This window comes from Ptychodera flava, chromosome 8 (assembly GCF_041260155.1).
Source record: "Ptychodera flava strain L36383 chromosome 8, AS_Pfla_20210202, whole genome shotgun sequence".
NCBI lineage: Eukaryota > Metazoa > Hemichordata > Enteropneusta > Ptychoderidae > Ptychodera > Ptychodera flava.
Window position 1 is genome coordinate 31,863,689 of NC_091935.1, and position 20,380 is coordinate 31,884,068.

A 20,380-nucleotide genomic window follows, 5' to 3' on the forward strand; every position below is an offset into this window, starting at 1 on the left:
ATTGACGTCCATTAAACACAACACAAGCATACCAGCACGACGAATCAAACCTCGCGCGAGAGAACAGGTACACAGATTGCACAATTGTTGTCTCATAGCCGGCTCACACCGATATCAAACAACACTAATGTTGTAATTTTAAGTGTGGGATCATTCTATGTCATCGACGATGGACATTTACTGGCGTACGATATGTGGACATGCCTGAAACCACCATACATCACGGATATACTTGTGTGCGCTTTACTGTGTGCGAATGGCCGACAGGTAAGCAGCATGGAGCACATAAATACCATTGACTGCGTAATTCCGTGTATTATTTCGTTTTATTACCAATCAAAATATTTATTGATACCGTCGCCTCTAGCTTGTTTTAAACTGATAAGCAGGGCATGTCACATGTGCAAGATATATTTTTGCATTTGTTCAACAGTTAAACCACAATTAGGCCTAAGTAAATCCTATTTAGGCTTAGGCTAACTAAGTTAACACTATCTCGAACAACCTTAATTTCACCACATGGCAAACCACGGGTCCATACGTAGTTCCTGAGGTCGGTAAGCTTACTATTAATATTTCTCGACATGCACCCGAAGTAAACGCAAACGTTGTTTCGATATATGAAAAATGATCACGTGGAAAATAGAATAGAAAAAAACAAATCGGCGTTGTTTATACGAAACGATTGTCGTCTGCTAGGACAGTGCAAAGTCTGTCAATAATAATGTAGTTATACAAACGTTGTTGTTGTCTTGAATACAACAACGTTTAAAGTGAGACTCTCTCTCTCTCTCTCTTTCTCTCTCTCTCTCTCTCTCTCTCTCTCTCTCTCTCTCTCTCTCTCTATATATATATATATATATAGGCCTATATATATATATATATATATACATACATACATACATACATACATACATACATACATACATACATACATACATACATACATACATACATATATATGTATACATACATATATATATATATATATATATATATATATATATATATATATATATATATATATATATAGGTCTATATATATATATATATATATATATATATATATATATATATATATATATATATAGATATATATATTTATATATATTATATATATATACACATATATATGCTTACAATCCGACTATTTAAATCCCTCAAAGAGTCTTCATGGCAAACAACTGATGAACCCCTATATATATTCTTTCCAAGTTGTATATCATTCTTGCAGCGTATTGTGCTGTCCTTACTAACCTTTGTACTGTACTGATTGTCCTTCTCATTACGATGCGTTATTCTATCTATACTATTTGCCTGAGCCTTCACACTGACACGCTTTTAGTTCTTATTCTTAGACTACTGTCTGATGCCTTTCTAATTATTAAGTCAACATTTCCGAATCAGTACAGTGTAAACATCGATCCCCTCCCATTGTATACGCAGGTTTCGTTGGATAGGCTGTCTACCACAGTGCTGCATGCAAAATCGATCGATACCGTATTGTCCGCAGATGCCGGGGACTTTTTGTGACCTTTTCAGGTCACCATAATTATCATTGTTTACACTTCCTCTTTGCAAATCAGTGCCCGAAATGTTCATTTCATTTGATACGCTTTGTCAACTGATGCCGTACGCCTCGTTGTGGCTCTACTTAAAATCGGCGTATTGGAGCCAGGGCATGGGGCGACACTCAGACCCAGTATCTGTGGTTAAAAATACAAATTTTTGAATGGAATTAGTCCGAAAGAAAATCACTGTAATAGAATTTCATTTAAATAGTTGAGGATGAAGTGTCCATATACCTCTGAGAAAAATGGGAGGCTATAAAAAAAATAAAAGTGCATTAGCTTTCGTGTCATGTCTTCTCAGTTCGCGAGAAAGAGTCGCCTCATGCACTAACGGCGTTGTTACATTTTTATGTAGGACTGGAGTAGCTGAACTCGAACCCATGTGGTTTTTCACGGAACTAACAGTGCATGCAGCAAGTGAATGAGCTCAATGTACGACCACTATGGGCTGTGGAGCGTCAAATATCACAGAGGTGAAGCCCCTATCCATTCAGCAGAGGCGGACAGACTCACGAGCGACGACCAGAATTCGAAATATTTCCGCTGTGGAAAATGGCACCCCGATAGGTCTGCAGTTTTCGGACCCGTACTCCTCTATGATGCCGGACTTTCACACACCGGTGGAGACGCTCGGCACGAACTGGAATTGCGACGACGAAGCAGTGTCGATGATCTCAGAGGTATTCAGGAAATATGAACACACAGAATTCTTTATGAAATACAAAGAACCGCAACGTGTACGTATATGTCCTTCTCATGTCGGTGAAATACATCTCAGTGTAGCTTACAGTAACGCCAACCCCTTCCCGAAAATAACTATTATAAAATGTATACATTTATTTTAAGATTACTTTAAAAATTTTAGTTTTTGTTGGTTCATGTAATTCGTCATTTTTGTGTTTCGAGGAAAGAATGTGTTCACTGAAGAGACACTACTATAAGCTTGATACGCCAATTTTTTAATCAACACGATTGAAACTAATTTGGGATAGTTGGATAGTGAAGTAATGTTGATTTAATCTACAAATGTTATCTCATCTGCTTTTCTTTTTATATTACACACTTGTTTTTATGAGTAATTTACGATATTGCAATATTCAGCTATATGGCACCTAACACTTTTGGGAAATTTACAAAATATGAAAATCCAATTATCTCAAATTAGTTCCCATCGTGTTAATTGCAATACCTTCTGCAGTATGAAGATTTTCAGAGATTACGAACGTGTCCTAAAACTGTGTTATAAAAAAGTGACGACCATACTATTACTTTGTAAGGTTCTGGAAGTGTGTAAAAATTTCTGCCGGACGTACTCTAGCAAAACTGTGGTCTCTGATATGTGACCATCATAAGTATTTGTTAGAGAACAAATTTATTTTCTAAGGCGCTTGACTGGGAACTTCGTCTCCTCAATAACTGTCTAAACTTTCGCTACCACTTCTGTCCTGCTATTACATTCTACATCGATCTGACTCATTTCCAGCCACCAAATCGTGACAAAATTTACTGTCTTTATAAATTGGTAAAGCAACCATACAAAATATATATAAGAAAAGACTATATGCATTTAGACGGAGAGTCATTGGTACACCAGTTTCACATTAACACTTTGAGTGCTGTAAATTTTCCGGCAAAAAAATCAGTGCAAAGTTTTGAACATTTTCATAATTTTTTGTGATTTTTTTGCAAAATTTTGATCAAATGGACTTCACTTTTTATTGGTTACCGTTTTTGATCAATTTTTTGAAAAAAAACTAAAAAAAAAATTGTCTGACTTACATTAATAAAGGCAGCAAAAATTGACTTTAGGCTCAATCGGCATTTCCTTTCTCAGAGCTTTATTACGCAGCTGTCAGAAGAGGTCGTCGGAAGAGATTCCGTCCTTTCCGCCATCAGGAGTTATATCAGCGACACCAATCCACTGTCACAAGTCCCTTTACTTCTTCACAGCGAGGCCGGACGGGGGAAGACAGCTGTGCTGGCTAAATTGGTCACAACGACAGCAACGGAAATTCTACAAAGAATGCAGTCTAGGTGAAAATTTTGTTCTTTTTAGTCCGAGCTGTATAATATATGCTATTTGTATAGTGTCCACTTATACCCTTGAAAGTCGAACACTGAGGTTAGAGGGAAAAGAGTAACTGTTTGTTTCTGCATGGTCAGCGCACGCGTCACTTGAAAGTCTTCGCGTCAACTCTCTTTTCTGTTTTGTGAAACAGAGTTCGACGATAGAGAAAATGAAGTATTAAAGTCTCAAGTGGTATGCTTTTTATCACAAACTACCTCTTTCCCTACCATTTAAATAACCAGAATTCAATACAACACATTTAAAATATCTATTAAATATATGTTCAGAATGTTGAGCAGACTGACTGGCCGGAAACAAAAAAAGTATTTTTTTTTTAATGTGCATAAGCGCATCCTTTTTGGAAAGAAGCCATAACCAGAAACAATGTCTTTTGCCTTATATAATGATCTGAGTGACCTATTCTCTCGTGATTTAAAAACAGTGTGACACTGTGTAGCAGAAGTATTCCCCAAAATTTTAGTTCAATCGGAATTTATGTGTAATTGCTGATGGACAAAAATTCAACTGATACAAACATTTTTCTGGACGCCATCACTAATGAATCCATTCAAAGAGTTTACGGAATTCTTGAAGCAAAAAAAAAGAATAAAGTGAGAAGGTATTGGAACTGTACTGAATTTTACCATTTCACTCTCGTCAAATCTCCAATTTTACTGAGCAGAAACGACAGTGCTATCGTTGTTATTTGATTATGTATGCAAGAGCGAAAAGAATAAACCCCAGGCATTACTGGGGTTTTTTTGAAACTGTTATTGTACCAATGTTTTATCTTCACCTCACTGTCTTTTTTGCAGTTCTTCCGATGGCACCAAGTGGTATCTATTCCATTATTTCGTGCGGTCTGTTCCCAAGTCTTCCAATCTGGAGCATATGCTTCGTTGCCTTCTCATCGAAATTGGTGCAGTCAATGTACGTAGTGTGTCGCATTCCCTGTCTATTACTTTCATTCAACTCGCAAACTACGCTGTTTGACTTTAGTAATTTCCTGTGTGAAGCTAACAGCAAAAGCGAAAGTAAAGAGACATATTTCAAAAAACACAGATGGTAAAAATTGTGTAATTATACTCACCGTGCAATCATATTTTCTTGCATTTACGAGAATAAATTATACATACACTCAGTCAAGCTGGATGTGATAATTCGATAGATAAAGTTTATACACAAGCAAAAATGTATAAACCTGATATTTCTATCATAAAATACACTTGTAATGATATTGAATCTATAAAACAAGTGAATCTTTGATCTGTTCATGATCAAAGTAAGATTATCATGCGAATCCGATGGAATAAAATATAATATAAATATAATCTGAAAGACCTCACAATAAAACTAAAAAAATCGGATGTTAAGACAAAAGATAATTTGTTGGATTCATCATGTTCTCGTTCCAGGAATTTACATTACCGCGAACTTTGACCTCGTTGGTACAACTCACATATGCAATATTATCTCACCCCCATTGTCGACCTATTATCATCATTATCGATTCGCTTGATCAAGTGAGTAACGTTTCACCTCGACTTTTTCTTTCCTTTAATAGTTTCTCGATCACACAATGCACGTGATTAAACCATCACATCACATATTTTTGTGGAGCTTTTGAAACGCCTATAATTTTTATGTTTGTGAATTTTCTCTTCTCAGTAAATTTCACAATTTACACGAATCATGTAAAAGTTCCAATACTCTGAAATTCAGAATTCATCTTCGAGTAAACATCAAATACAAATTATCGTTGTCACTCCTCGTTTTTCAGAATATTAAAGTTTTGCACCGGAAAAAACTCAGAATCTGAATAATACAAGTGAACTAGCTCGAAACAGAATTGTAAATTATGCGAACATGTCCATTTCAGTTCGACGAAGTCTTTGAAGATGACGTCATCAGGTGGATTCCGCGCCGGTTATCGGGTCAAATCAGACTGATATTCTCCATGGAAACCGGTAGCAAGGTGCAATGGCAACTCAAAGACAAAATATCCGCCGTCAAGGAGATGGCACTTCCCAGTCTCAGTAGCAACGATATCAAGGTTGGTTGATGTGCACAACCTCATATATTTTATGCAGTATAGCGAAAGAAATTCAGTGTTTCAGTGTTTCTCATAATGTTAAATGCCATTCATGTTGCAATTTAGACGATGTTCTACCTCAGAGTCTGATGGGCGGACACATCGCATACTTGAGTAGACACGATACTTAGACGTCAACCATTATTACGTAATTTTTTTCGAACTGAAAATGTGTGTTGTTGAAACTTTTCGATTTGAATATTCTAAGCAAAACAAAGCAAGCGATTTTTCTCAAATTATGCCCTAAAATGTCAAATATGTAAATATTGGGTTGTACATACCTTAAAGGGACAGCAGCTGTGATGTTTAGACAATGTTTTCATCATTTTTGTTCCGGCAAAAAAAGGGTACGATAATTACTTGTTCTTTTCCCTAAAATTATGGTGAACTACAAACTACAGTAGCTTTGCATCTTTACGTAACAAATTGTGTACAGTGTACAATTTTGTTCTCGACGTATAAATTCAAGTCCGTACTGAAATTCCGGATGTCAACAATAACATCAGACTTCACATACTAACAGTCAGCGGGCGGCGTTGGAAAGCTGAACACTTGGCATTTCAACACGATTTTTGAGGTAGAAAGACAAATTAGGTTTCACAAACCGAACGAAAAAACATCAAAAGTCAAGAGTAAACGGACCTTTACACACCTTTCATTTGCAAACTTTTCTTTTGAGAAGATCGACAAGATACAAAATCTTGGCTGAAATAGCTTTACTGTGATATTTTTGTGTCATATTTCTTCCAGAAAATAGCAACGAGAAAGTTGCAGCGACACGGGAAGGAACTCAACAAAACTCAGGAGAAATATCTACTCGCAAGGAAATCCTCGGAAAATTTGGCGTGGCTCAACATCGCGTGCGATTATCTCGGCTTCCTTGAAGACGGTGATGAAATCAATAGCCAACTCGAAAGGATGCCCAACAATGTTGACAAGTGAGTAAGAACCCCGGGGGTGAGTGTCCTAGACATAGCACAATACTAACCAAAGTCCAAGCAGTGGGCGGCTCTCGAAGAACGGCACACACAACTGGTGACATGAAAAAACAAAGACGCTCGAACATTTCCGATTGGTGCCTCCCGGTCTACAGGTTTTTATGATACATACCATATTGAAAATTTTCTTTTTTATATAAAATATTTGAAAACAATTTTTTTATATCAGCAAAATTATCGTGTACGTTGAAAAATTGTTGAACAAAGGTCATGTGGTAAGCGTCAACGCTGCAAGTATAATGGCTAGTGGCGGCCGATCCAGCGAGGCGTCATTGCTCGATTTGTATAACTGGTATAATACAATCAAGTTGAGTTTGGTCACGCATTGAAATACCATATTCTAGATTTTCTTAGCGGTTACAAGAGTAGCGTGCATGGCTAATCATCCACACTCGTATTTGAAAAAACTATTTGGCCTAAGACGATGTATAAATGTATATGTACAACCTCGTTGTTTATTAAAGAGGTTCATATTAAGCAGGTTCACATCGCTTTTCTAGGGTAGAACGGCACAATCATCGTTAAATTGTTTATAATTATTTCGCATGACTAGCATTTTTAGGTGTTACACACATAATATTTTCTGGCGAACATTTCACAGTTGTCATATTATTTTTGACCATAACTCCGAGATATCGTACAGTCGTCTTCACCCCATGCCCACAGTAAGTGAGGCTACCCACAATTCTCCATGATCTGTACACACGGAGATCACTCACTGAACTGAAGCAAATTTCTTCTGTACAGAGAACAACTCGGTCCATATTTCAAAATTCTGGCAACATAGTTCTGATCACTATAATTTTCTGATTTCTCACTGTGAATAATGAGAAGATCAACCCCTTTTCCGCGGAGGAGATAGCAATTTTGTAATTTTGTCGACACAGATTTTTGACAGCCATACACAATATTTTCAAGTAAACTAAGGGAATAAGTTGCATCTGTGTTGGCAAAAGAAAGGGTATTGATTTTTTTTAATGTTCGTAACAAAGGAAATTTGCATGTCTGACAGGTGGTATGATGAGACCATCTTAGTTGCTGATAACTTTATCTTGACAAGTGTGCAATTTTTAGCACCTCCAAACATCGACTTCTCAGTCAATTTACTCTTGAATTTTAAGCATAATCAAACATTTTGGAACATAGTTTTAACAAATAATCCTGAACTTAAATTGTAAGTTAAAATTGTTAAGAAACTGATAAAATGAAAAAGCCTTTAGCAAAAAATGTCTGAGTGAACAAATCAAGGGGAATTGTGGGTAGCCTCACTTACTGTGATGCCTTGTGAGTGCAGTGCAATTACTATATTTATGTAAATCATTCAAACATAATGAGTGAGCATCAAACAATTTTGGCAAGTAAAACAAAAGATTTTGTTATTTAAGGTAATGAATCTTATACACTTATGAAAAAAGAAACCGTTTCCTTGCGTTTCAGGTTATTAACTGACGTTATCTCGCGTTTCGAAGACCTTAAGGGAAGACCAGATCGTCTGCTGGCCGGGTTTCTCTTCTTACTTCGGTTTTCAAAAGACGGAATGAAAAACTCGGAATTGAGATGGATACTGGGTGACCAGGAAACCATCTTCCCTATTTACATAGCAGGTCTTGGAGACATCAAAATAAGTAAGACACTCTTTGTTAAAACAATATAAAAAACCTAGATCATATGATTTAGGATGACCAATCATTTATTGAAGACTACGTGACGTGCCGTCAACGTCATCTACTATCTGCGTCGGTATTCTCATGGCCTTCATTGCGAACAATTTCACATTTTATAGGCTGCCATATTGTAAATAAACGGATAAGTAGGCCTAATGATAACCTAAAGTGCTTTGATAAATTTGCAGTGTTCCACAGCAGCTTGTGTCAGCAGATTTACGTTACGCACGCGCACTGGTGGTGTCAAGCTTTGTCATTTGGTTTTGGTCCCACTCGAACACAAGTATTTCGAAATAAAAACGTCAAAAAATCAAGGACACTAAAAAATCGTTTTCTGAAAAAAGTGACGGATAGCCGTCTTCAATAGCAGTTAACATTTTGAATACATTTTCAGCATTTAATAGATTATACGAGCAACTTGCCGACGAGCCGTGGGAGATCATTTTCCGAGCTATGCTTCCATTCATAAGAGAAGTCAAATCAAATGAAGACGACAATGACGACCCCAGATATGTGTTCAAACACCATATTATAGGAAACGCCGTCCAGCAAATGTAAGAACTAAGTTATATTTTCGAGAAGTCAACATTTTACCGTTACTGCACGTTACGTTCATATAAAGATAACACAATATTCCAATGGAAAATATATTGTTCATGGTTCCAAGAATCAAAGGAGATAGTGAAATATAGTCACTTTGGAACGGTCTTTTTGAAACAGTTGCGACGTTTCGATCCGACTACAACGGAGCTTGATCACGCAATGATGTTAATTATTCAGCGTTAATATGTCTCTGTAACTGGCGGAATAATATGTCCGTAAATCAAGCTAATGGAGTTCTGTCTGAAAACCACGTACTTTGTGTACGATGGGACATTCTACCAACAAACCCATGGAGCTGCCATTGGGTCACCTGTGTCGCCTATTGTAGCGAATTTATACATGGAGTATTTCGAAGACCGTGCTATCTCTACAGCTCCCTACCCTCCATCATTGTGGCTGCGATACGTGGACGACACATTTGTGAACACAGAAGAAACAGCTGTAGACTCACTGACACAACATATAAACAGCATAGATCCACATATTCAATTCACCATAGAGCCGGAATCAGACCACAAACTTCCTTTCCTCGACCTCTGTATTATCATGATGTAAATGATGACACTTCCACCAAAATTACGATATACAGAAAACCAACCCACACCGACCAATATTTGAACTTTCAGTCCCATCATCCCCTGATCCACAAGAGATCTGTGGTCCGCACGCTGACCAACCGCGCACTCCAGTAGGTCACTACATCTGACGATAAAAGAGCTGAACTGCAACATATCCATGACGCTCTGAGAGCCAATGGCTACGAGGAGTGGGCACTTGACATACCTACTTATAAGAACAAAACTCCAGCTAAGAATTCAAATATAAACCGTTATGGCAATCCAGCTACCCGCATCTCAGTTGGCCTACCATACCTAAGTGGGTTATCGGAACAGCTGTTCAGGGTATTCCAGTCATATGGCGTTAACTTGTACCACCAACCTAGCAATACCATGCGCAGTATCCTGGTGCATCCCAAAGACAAAACACCGAAGGAAAAACTATGTGGTACAATATACCACATCACCTGTGACCAGGACAGTAGTCACACATACATTGGAGAGTCAAAACGTCCATTGTGTGTCCGCTTTAAAGAACACACCAACAGGGAAAAGACTACTGGAATTGGGGAGCACTGCAACGCCACTGGTCATAGCGTTTCCTGGCATAATACCAAGGTCCTAGCCAGGGAACAGGACTGGTTGAAACGTAAAGTAAAAGAAGCCATCTACATAAAACAACGGAGGCCAATCATGAATAGAGACCAAGGATATCAATTACCATCAATTTACGGACATATTATTCCGCCAGCTACAGAGACATGTTAACGCTGAATAATTAATATCATTGCGTGATCAAGCTCCGTTGTAGCATAGACCCTAAAAACGGAGGGTCTATGGTTGTAGTCGGATCGAAACGTCGCAACTGTTTCAGAATATTCCAAGTTTATGCACTTTCGAGATATATATGAGAACACTAGTTTTCCATATTTAAAAATTTTCTGCATCCCCAGCATCGAATCTCTGGTATGGTGAGAACATGATGACCTTTTCTTCCTGAAGATTGTTCAAGAATGCAAAATATACTTTTTTCCCGTTCATCTTATCTGGCCAAGTCTACTTCATAGTTTAGGCTTGAACTAAGCTGAAGTGAAGCTTTCCGCTTCCATACATGAACATCGGTACATTACTGAAAATTGTATTTTGCAAATAAGGATACGTCTAGGTTAGTGTTGAACCAGTACGATATTTAATTTCATTGAGTCGAAGTTAATTTCATAAATTTTCAAAGCTTATCTATGGTCAACTTTCTGAAATGGTTTCCAGGTCATTTTTGGACGGCGAAGAGGATAAAGTCAACGATGACGAAAGAGAAGAGAACACAAACTGGTGGCATTCGAAACTGGCCGATTACTTCGAACTCGAAAGCAATTTTAAACGTAAAATTGAGGTACGAATGCTTTTGATCTGTTTAGAAACTTCTCAGTGCTCCTTTAAATTGGTATATTTATATTTGTCACTTCGTGCGTAAGGGACCCATATATGCTAATCGCATTTTTGTCAGATGGGTAAGTTACGTTTTTAGTGTCAAAATACACTGCTGGTATTATATGTTGACCTGTATTGTGTAAAAGTCACACAAACGGGTCCGCAAGATTTCAAATGCACACCTCTGTGTCGAACAGCGCCATGGATCAAAGTATGGAAAATATGAGTACGCTGTTGGGATCGTTATGACGTCACGGGTTTAGCTGGCAGACGGGCGGTTTTTAAAACGCTCATCTTAGTCAAAACTTAGTATATACAGTTACTTCAGCTTCAAATAAACATAAAAAAATACGGTATAGTATTTAAACAGCACAGAAGAGCAAGTGACATGTAGGAGTTTTCCTGATTTTGTAATGTCTTTTAGGAGTATCCGTTCCATGTCGCCGAAGTCGGTAACCAAGCTGGCGGCGTATTCAAGTGTTTCACAAACTGGCAGATTTTCCAAGAACTGCTTCAAGAAAATTTACCATGGTTGCTGGCCGTCTGGGACAAGGTATCTGGTTATTCTATTAATCCCTGAAATATTATGCAAATGCAATTGTTGTCGTCACTTAATGTTATTACAGCGTGGTCGTACCATGGCAACAGATATCGATCGATGAGTATGATATTTGGTTTCCTACCAAAATGGAGAAGGCCGTATACAGCTATGCACGCTAGAGACTGTATTTGCAGAATATCTTTATCGATCTACATAACGTTTTTTGAACGCATGCATTGATGCTCGTTCGTGCATATATTCAGAAGTTCGGACGTACATAATTGGTATGCGCACGCTTACAAATCAAAACAACTTTTTATAAATTTTTCGCAGATTTTGACGTAATTTGACCAATATGAAGATTTTCATTCCTTAAAAGACTGAACCTTTTTGTCTTTCTGTGAAGCTGGATAAGAGTGATGATCTGATGCATACTTTTGCATACTTTCTTGTCCACAGACTTGCACTACAGATTATATGGTAGAAATCTACAAAGACGCGCTGCATGATCTTGAAGTGGAAGAGAGCAACAGTCAAGTTGTAGCTACTCGCTATGGCCAAGTTGCTGAGTTCATGTGAGTTGAAAAAAGACAGACATTACAGTTACTTTCCTGCCCGCTGCTTCAGTATTTTTCGGAAACACTGGATATTTGTCTAATTTCACTTAAAATTGGTTTCTTTACGTGGCGATACTATGAGCTCTCACCTTAAATCGGTTACGTTTATTTTCTTGCGTATAGTCATTTCAAAGCTTAAAGAAATCTTTATCGAAGTGTCCGCTAGAATGTTGGGTGAGGGACTATAACATTGATTGACATGACAATAACAAGAATTGCCATGCAAAGAATAGCAATTCTTGCTAGTACTGGTGTAAATACTATTCATATATCAAAGATGCTGGCTAGTACCAAGACACTTCATGAGTTTGGTCACCTAAATGACACCAATGTGAACCTCAATTATGACAACAAATAATTAGACGCAAAAGACTTACAATAAACTTATACCAAAACTTTCCTCAGTGCAACTTTCAATCACTTTCTTCCCAAATCAAGCTAAAAATTAAGGGTCAACGAGCAAAGTTCGGTACGCGAGAAACAAATTATAATTACCTAACATTTACTGATATTTGAAACTTAAAACGGCCGCCATCCTGTGTTAACTCAAAAGGTAAAAACAAAATTTCGAGTTTCGAAAAACTAAAAAGGTAAATATTTCTCTTACTCCCAGAGCTTTAAAATGAGCCCCTATAAGTGGTAGACCAGAAAGCAATTGGAAAAATTTGAGAGTCCGAATATCTGTCCACATGATTTTAGCACAGGAAATGCATGTCCTTCTCTACATGTCTCGTACACGCTGGGCGTATAACTCGTTCCACTAAAATAGCTCCCCTTGATATTCTTAGACGTGATTTCGAATCTCTTTTGGCTTTGACGTCACAGGTTCTATGCAGGAGAGTATGACACTGCAAAGGAATTCATCGCCAAGGCAATCAAGAGTCATCCGGACAACGAAGATTTGGTGCGAATGTACACCCTGGCTGGCGATATATTCCACGAAGTAAGAGACGTAGCCAAAATGTTGTCAAGCAGGAGAAGGGGTTTCACACAATGTTGGGAATCATGTTCTCAATTTTCATTCAAACATTTTCTTTGTAATAGAGCCTTGCATAGAACTGAATATTAGAACATGGGTAAATTATTGATAGAACCTCTTTCAAGTGAATGTTAGCGGCTCGTCAGAATACAAATCAAACGTGATCTTTGCATTCCTGTATCCGTTGAAATATGCAACTTTAACCGAACTTTTAAGTCTCATGATTAACTTTTGCAAACAATGCCATTAAAAGCTTTGAAAAAAATAAACTTTTAAGCGACTGTTTCGTTTTGCTCATCACAAACTAACTCCCATTTCCCGATAAAAATAATCGAGTTAGTGAATTGTCAATGACACAGTGTCTGAATATTTATTCAGTTAGTCAAGTTCAAGTACAGTTGGCCTGGATGGTATTTATCAAGCAGTTGTTCGTTAGACCGTTCGTACCACACAGTATCACTATAGAATTCCACATTTATTTCAGCACTTAGTGTCGATGTCCGATTGTTTAAAACACGATTACAAAGAAGAGTTGAGGGAATTACTGAGGTGCTACAAGAAAGCCATCAAAATTCGACAACGTAATTATCTGGCAGAGGACAAACACAAGGTGAGAAATACTTCAAATTCTATTGCAAAGGTATGGATTTCGTCGAGCAGCGGTGTTACTTTATATTGTGCCAGTAAAGTTAATCTGCTTCTGATTCATTTCATAGTTGGCAAGTAAGCTGAATAAATGGAGCAAGCCGCATATTTATATTTTAAAAATCACCCTGCTTGCATTTTAACCGTAAAGTTACATTTATATGCTCACACTTTCAGAGAGAGAGAGAGAGAGAGAGAGAGAGAGAGAGAGAGAGAAACGATAACAACAAACTTCATGCATTATGCCAATAATCTCGGGCTAAAAGCTAAATGGCACTTATCAACGTTTCGGTACACATTTTCCTACTTTTGATGTATTCTTCAATAAGCATAAACTCGATGACAGACACAGAAATTCAGCACACTGAAGTAGTCAGAGTTTTTCATAACGAACGTTTATTGCAACATTACAGACGGCCAATTCCTTTTCTGTCTCTTTCAGTACTTACTAGTCAGCACTTTGTGCAAGTATGTGGAGAATTTACATCTTTGGTTGGTGATTTTCGACAGTGAACATTCATTTAATGCCAATGAACTACGACAAGAGGCTGACGAGCATATAGCAGAAGCTATTAGAATCAGTAAAGAGGTCAGTTTTTATCATGACACGAGATGAATATCTTTATTATAACAGCCATACGTTTGTGATTCTTTTTAATAGTACCCCAGCATAAGAATAACATTTCCATGTCTGTTGATATAAACTGCCCGTCCGCAAGCCAAGAAACCGCATACGTACAACGTTTTTTTTTGCGAACTTCTGTTTAGCGTCCCCGCGTTTTCTAACAACAATTGATGAGCAAACTGTGGAGCGAGATTTACTTCGTGCGTATCAATTACTCCACCAGGTGAGGAACTACGGAATGTTGGCCGAAGCTTTCACAACCAAAGCATTGCTGAAAAATGAGCTGAAGGTATGTAGGTCAGAGCCAGCCCTTTTGTACTCACAAAGGCGGTTAAGATTACCCCGTGAAACATAAGTATCAAAGTTTCTCGGAACAAAATAAGTTGAAGGTAGAGATTTCGCTGTTATCATTAGGCAGAATAAAATTGACGGAGGCGAAACGATCACCTTTGGAATATTAATATATTTTCTTCGTCCTTTTTCACAGCTATATGCCGAAGCGGTGGAGAGCTGTTTGAGAGCGTATGGTGAGAATCATCCACTTACAGCAAAACTTAATGGCCATATAGCACAGTATTACGAGAGCAGCCATGATTGGAAGAGAGCGGCCAGGCACTACTTACTTCAACTCAGGATACTAACAGAGGTAAGAAACAACAAACAAACTGAGGTAACACAAATTAACAAACCACCTGCTTCATTAATGGCGCATTTTTAAAAAATGGAAGAAACAACAAGCATATTTACAAAAGGATAAAACATGGCCGTAGTAAAGTGATTATTATGCAACAAAACAGAAATAATATTTTTTTTGTAAATAGATTATTTTTGATAAGCTGTTCTGCATTGACTTTTCAGATATACGGGGTTGATCATACAGTTACTAAAGCAACAAAGGAGAAGTTACAACACCCAAGAATTGCAAAATACGTCAAAAAAAGGTAGCAAAACTTGGACATGGACAGTACTCCAAGTCCAAAAACGAAGCTCTGTCACAATACTGAAGTCACAGCCCCAGATCAAACTGAAGGCCATTTTCACAGTCTGGTGTCATGTGAGGAGGGGAGTGTATGGAGCGACCAATCGTTTAGTCTAGTGTTCATGTGAAGATCAAGGTCCATGGGTGTTATAATAACTCTTCCAACCCATTGACAGCACAGTTAGTTGTCCAACTCTTCCCTAGAAAGTGATTTGGCTGTGCAAAAATTGCAATCACGAAAAGCCACATAAGCAACCAAACTTTGTCGAGTTTTGACCTTTTCTAAAAACTCACAAAAACATTGTGGTTTTACATGTACTACATTAAGATTTCCAGGGGGCTATAAACAAGGCTTCTACGATTAACTTTTATCTGTGTTCCAAAAATGTCGTATAGGGCAAGATGCCTCTGACTAAATGTAACTTTAAGCTGTGTCAGTACTATCACATGAGAAATCAAAAGCCAGTTGATTATCTTTGTTCAACAGCTATTCAGCTGACTGGAGGTTGAATGGGTTAAACATTGTCGGAAAAACTGTGACTTGTCCAAATTAAAACTTTCTCTTTGCTGTACTTCCTATCACACAAAGCAATACACCATTTAGTGTATATAACTCAGGAGGAGGAGGGTCACTTGTGAGTCCAATCTTCATTTTCAGAAGTAATGCGCCTGCCCAATGGAGCCTTTTGTAATTAATGAATAGCAACATACACCCCTTAGACACTGTTGATTATTGTAATAGAGATAGTTGTACTTTTGATATTTTCACACATTAACTTTTGTTTCATAAAACATGTACATTGTCTTCTTCCTCTCCCTGGATTATGTTCAACGATAAAGCAACAGTCGCACAAACACAAACGCATCATATACAGTATACAAATGTTGCTGATAACTTGATACAAGTCTAGATTAATTTCCGGTTGCCAACAATAATATTTGATGTTACACATACACACAGAGTGTGGTACATTTTCACAGGAATTTGGGAGTAGAACAATAAGATGCATTAAATGTCACAGCTAATGCTCCTCACACAGTTACTAGGTGACTGCAAATTTGCATATTTCCATATATGGTAAAAGAGGCTGGTGAGTTCTATATACATATGGAATTTTCAGAAGTGCCATACAGTTTTGATGGTGCACTTTTTCTCATGAATCATCCAAGTGAAAATCAGTGATTGTCTGTGATGATACAGTTGACAAAATTCCTTTTCATGAACTCAGTATCCCATTGTTTTTCTGCAACCTTGACTTAACACTTGTTTCTTTGTATATGTATGGTAGTTGCATTTCACATCCCATCATACCCTGGTTTACAGATAAAACAGTACTATGGTAACTAACTCTAATATTGATCTTGTCATGTTTGTGAGGCAATGTGTATATCTAAATATTGATATTATAAATTTCATTTGGAGAATGTATATTTAATGTCTACTTTATATTATATATTTGCGTGCCATTTTAATTTGAGTTTTTGATGTTGTGAGTACTATAGCAGTGTGGATTTCAGAGAATGTTGAACTTATGAAGTATGTGCCAAACTGAAAATCCTTCCATCTTTAAGCCCCATGAGCTGTATCTTTTTGCATATTTTTTAAAGACAGTTTGAAATCAAATGAAACTTATGTAAAAATGCTTACCGAAGTGAGACCGAAGAACATTGTTCAAACACCAATGATGAAAGCACAACTTAGATTTTAACAATGACATAATTTTCAAGCTGCATTTCAAATATGGCTGCTGCGCATACATACATACAGGTAAGCATGAGAATTTAATGGACAAAATCTAGCACTATGATGGAAATGGTAACATTTTCAAAGACAGCAAGGCTTAATAACAGGGATCCAAAATATCTCTCTCAAGATTGGATTGTATTTTTTTGTAAATAAATGCAACAAGATACAGCTAATGGAGCTATACAGTTTATATACCTAAATAGCAGGCTGTGTTTGGTTGGTGTCTAAGAAAACACAATTCACTGTACCACCTTCCTAAAATTGTAGACATGCTTTTTATGGTCATGAGGCATCTAACCATCAATGCAGATGTATCTTATGCCTGATATTTACATTTTTTGACAGAGGAAAATTCTTGGAGAGTGGGGGGATTAAGATTACTATGCTGGTTGTATGTTCATCAGTGCACTATATTTTCACTTTTCTATGATATGAGGCCTTCTGAGATTTAGGAAACAACAGAAACATTTACAGTTTTTTCTGAATGCTAAAAGAAACAAAATTGTTAATAATCATGACACAATATAATCAAGAGATACCAGATGCAACCCTTGACATTTTTCTCAGACATTTTATTGTATCCTTAAAGCAAGGTTACTGTAATTTGTGTAGACCTTACAGATAACTTGCTCTCAGTAGTGCAAATAAGGCATTCACATTGGAGCGATTTAAGTCTTAATTTTAACATTTGGGTTGTTGTTCATTTCATGCAAATGCAATTGACATAAACCTTGTATCACTTTGCTTCATAGTCAATGATAAACCTCCTACCCTTACCAAACAGTCACTACTGATATACTATCTCATTGTCAACCTTGTGCCTGATCCTATTATTTCAATTGTGGTATTTTGACTAGTACACTGGGCAATGAGGGGTGGAGGGGTTACACTAAGTTGCCATATGAGAAACGAATACTCGCTGTTCTGTTATTGTCACAGCTATTGGCACTTCCAGAGTATCATTAATTTCATACAAGGATGTTCAGAGTATCAGGGTAAGTTGTCAACAATAGGGCTAAAATGTGAGGTTTTGTCATGTGACTTTATGGATATCAGGTAAATATTTCTCTTTAAGTTTTTATATGCCTCATAAGTGAAAGACTGAAACTTTTGCTCAAATGTGAGGTTTACTATGCTGGTTGTTTTAGCATTCACACCAACCAACTTTTGCTCAAACTTTCCTCAATGAAACTTTCAACCAAATCAAGAATAAACATCTAGGGTCACCATACGTAGTTTGGTATTACAGAAAAATTTGAAATTCAAAATGGCCAACACCCCTTTGTTAACTCTATGAGGAAAAATTGAATTTTCGATTTTTGATAAAGAGACTGAAAATTTTCCTTACTCCAAAGGCTTTAAAATGAACCCCCACAAGTGGTAGATCAGAAAAGAATTGTAAAAATTTGGGAGTGAATATCTGTCCCCAAGGCGCATTCTACCTTAATTGCTAGCACGAGTATCAGATAAATGTATACAGTTCATGGGAGGCTTACATAAATTACGGTAGAATGCACCTCGGGGACAGATATTCGGACTCTCAAACTTTTACAATTCTCTTCTGATATACCACTTGTGGGGGTTCATTTTAAAGCTCTTGGTGTAAGAAAAATTTTCACTGGCTTAGTTTTTCGAAATTTGAAAGTTCATCTTTTTCTCCATAGAGTTAACACAGGGATGGCAGCCATTTTGAATTTCAAATATTGGTAAATCTTGGGTTATTTGTTTCTCTAGTACCAAAATTTGCACGGTGACCCCCGATTTTTATTCCTGATTTTGAAAGACAATGGTTGAAAGATTCCTCACGGAAAGTTTGAGCAAAAGTTAAAGTCTTTCACTTTCGAGGTGCATACTACCTTAACAGCCATAGCTTGTGATATACTAAGGTGCCAAAACTTGTCCAGGAATGTAATATCACTTAATCTGTGTGTACAACTCAAACAGTATTTTACATAATTTTTAAGAGGTTACATTTAATTTTGAACTATCACCTACAAATTCTGTCAACTCAAAGTTCTCATGTCTAAAAAAGTTTTTAAAATAAGACGAACTGTTGGGTGAGCAATCTTGGAGATTTTTATTTTGTACTGTTACAAGTAAAAATGTTTTTATACAGATCTTTTGAAGAATAAAATGTTGACATTTTGGAAGTACTGACATTAGTTTGTGAATTTTTTCAGATATTCATCACGGAATTGAGTCTGTGAAACCAGTAGGATAAAATGTGGGTTGCCTGCTACCACAAGATACCTGTCAAATGAATAACAACAAAAAATATTACTGGTTTAAACTCTTGTGTCACAGAGAAATGGACTTAAAGTATACAGCATCATAATTTATTTCATTCCAAATTCACCGTCTAAATTCAAGAGAAATCTCACTCTAGTTTCTTGAAAAAATAAATTTTCAGATATTTCATTCATAATATAAAATCTATCATTGTGAAAATGTGGACAACAAAATATGCATATAAGCAATGCACAATTGATATGCAAGTCACACATTTCATACAAATTTTTTCTGACCAATTTTCAGCTCGCTTCAAATGTATGGGAAATTTTGACTAATGTCCTCCTTGCACTGCAATCTAATTACTGGAATGCCCAAATTTACATGAAAGAACAATGACTGATCTCTGTCAATACTGTAATCATATGCTGGAAATGAACTGGTAAAGGGCTGAATCAATACTGGTACGTACTACATATGTTAATTAAAGGCAAGGAGTTTGTTTGAAGTTGCCATGGTGATGTGTACCATTCTGGACCAATTAAATTGCTCTGTGTTATAGGCCCCTTACTGGGGTAATATCATATTCCCTCTACCTGTGTCATATCCAATGCGAAGGGTTCAATGTAATATCTTTATCCTGTGATAATTTACCTGGGATCTGACAAGGTTTCAGCAAGAGTTGCATTCATGGAGACACTGTGCAGCACCCTCTTGTCCATTTCTTCAAAGTATATCTACAAAGAAACCAAAAGTTGACATATTGGAGCAGGGAAGACACACCTGAAACACAATGTACTGGTATTTGTCATTGCTTTACCATATCTATGGCAACAGAAATGACATCAGAGCTACTGATAATTATTGGCTTGAAAAAGTTGTTCAAGCCCTCCATTTCAATGTACTGTGCAGCAGAACGGCATCAAATAAATTCACCTGGAAATATTTCCATGATAATAGCGTGTATAATATTACGATTGCACCCTCTTTTTTCAAAGTGGAAATTTATGTAGGCTATGCAAATAGAATTGTAATCT

The 20,380-nt window shown here is 37.0% G+C and overlaps 2 protein-coding genes across 3 annotated transcripts in view; one reads left to right on the top strand and one right to left on the bottom strand.

The window, feature by feature from the left end:
- On the top strand, nt 1-19,267 carry LOC139139079 (TPR repeat-containing protein DDB_G0287407-like). Its single transcript, XM_070707816.1, has 18 exons — nt 1-267; nt 1,927-2,308; nt 3,406-3,605; nt 4,455-4,569; nt 5,055-5,162; nt 5,519-5,692; nt 6,482-6,669; nt 8,167-8,354; nt 8,788-8,947; nt 10,820-10,943; nt 11,406-11,534; nt 11,982-12,097; nt 12,965-13,082; nt 13,603-13,728; nt 14,206-14,352; nt 14,612-14,677; nt 14,876-15,034; nt 15,247-19,267. The coding sequence occupies exons 2-18, from the start codon at nt 2,015-2,017 to the stop codon at nt 15,331-15,333; spliced, it is 2,499 nt and encodes an 832-aa protein (XP_070563917.1). The 5' UTR covers nt 1-267; nt 1,927-2,014; the 3' UTR covers nt 15,334-19,267.
- LOC139139080 (tetratricopeptide repeat protein 4-like) overlaps nt 17,666-20,380 on the bottom strand; it is a 13,355-nt gene continuing 10,640 nt past the window's right edge. The window contains exons 9-11 of one of the 2 annotated variants that reach the window (XR_011553721.1): nt 19,998-20,080; nt 18,270-19,364; nt 17,666-18,215 (exon numbers count right to left, since the gene is read on the bottom strand). Coding sequence is in view for 1 of the 2 variants with exons in the window: in XM_070707817.1 (XP_070563918.1) it covers nt 19,274-19,364; nt 19,998-20,080 (174 nt within the window). In the remaining variant the exon portion in view is untranslated. Of the gene's footprint in view, nt 19,365-19,997; nt 20,081-20,380 lie in introns of both variants that reach the window. The other variant, XM_070707817.1, reaches the window with a different exon arrangement.

What these genes read in the sequence shown, in the direction of transcription:
- LOC139139079 (XM_070707816.1), top strand. Translation starts at nt 2,015, where the DNA reads ATGGGCTGTGGAGCGTCAAATATCACAGAGGTGAAGCCCCTATCCATT. An exon ending in AATACAAAGAACCGCAACGT is followed by an intron (nt 2,309 to 3,405) that starts GTACGTATATGT and finishes TTCCTTTCTCAG; the next exon opens with AGCTTTATTACGCAGCTGTC. An exon ending in GGAAACGCCGTCCAGCAAAT is followed by an intron (nt 8,948 to 10,819) that starts GTAAGAACTAAG and finishes AATGGTTTCCAG; the next exon opens with GTCATTTTTGGACGGCGAAG.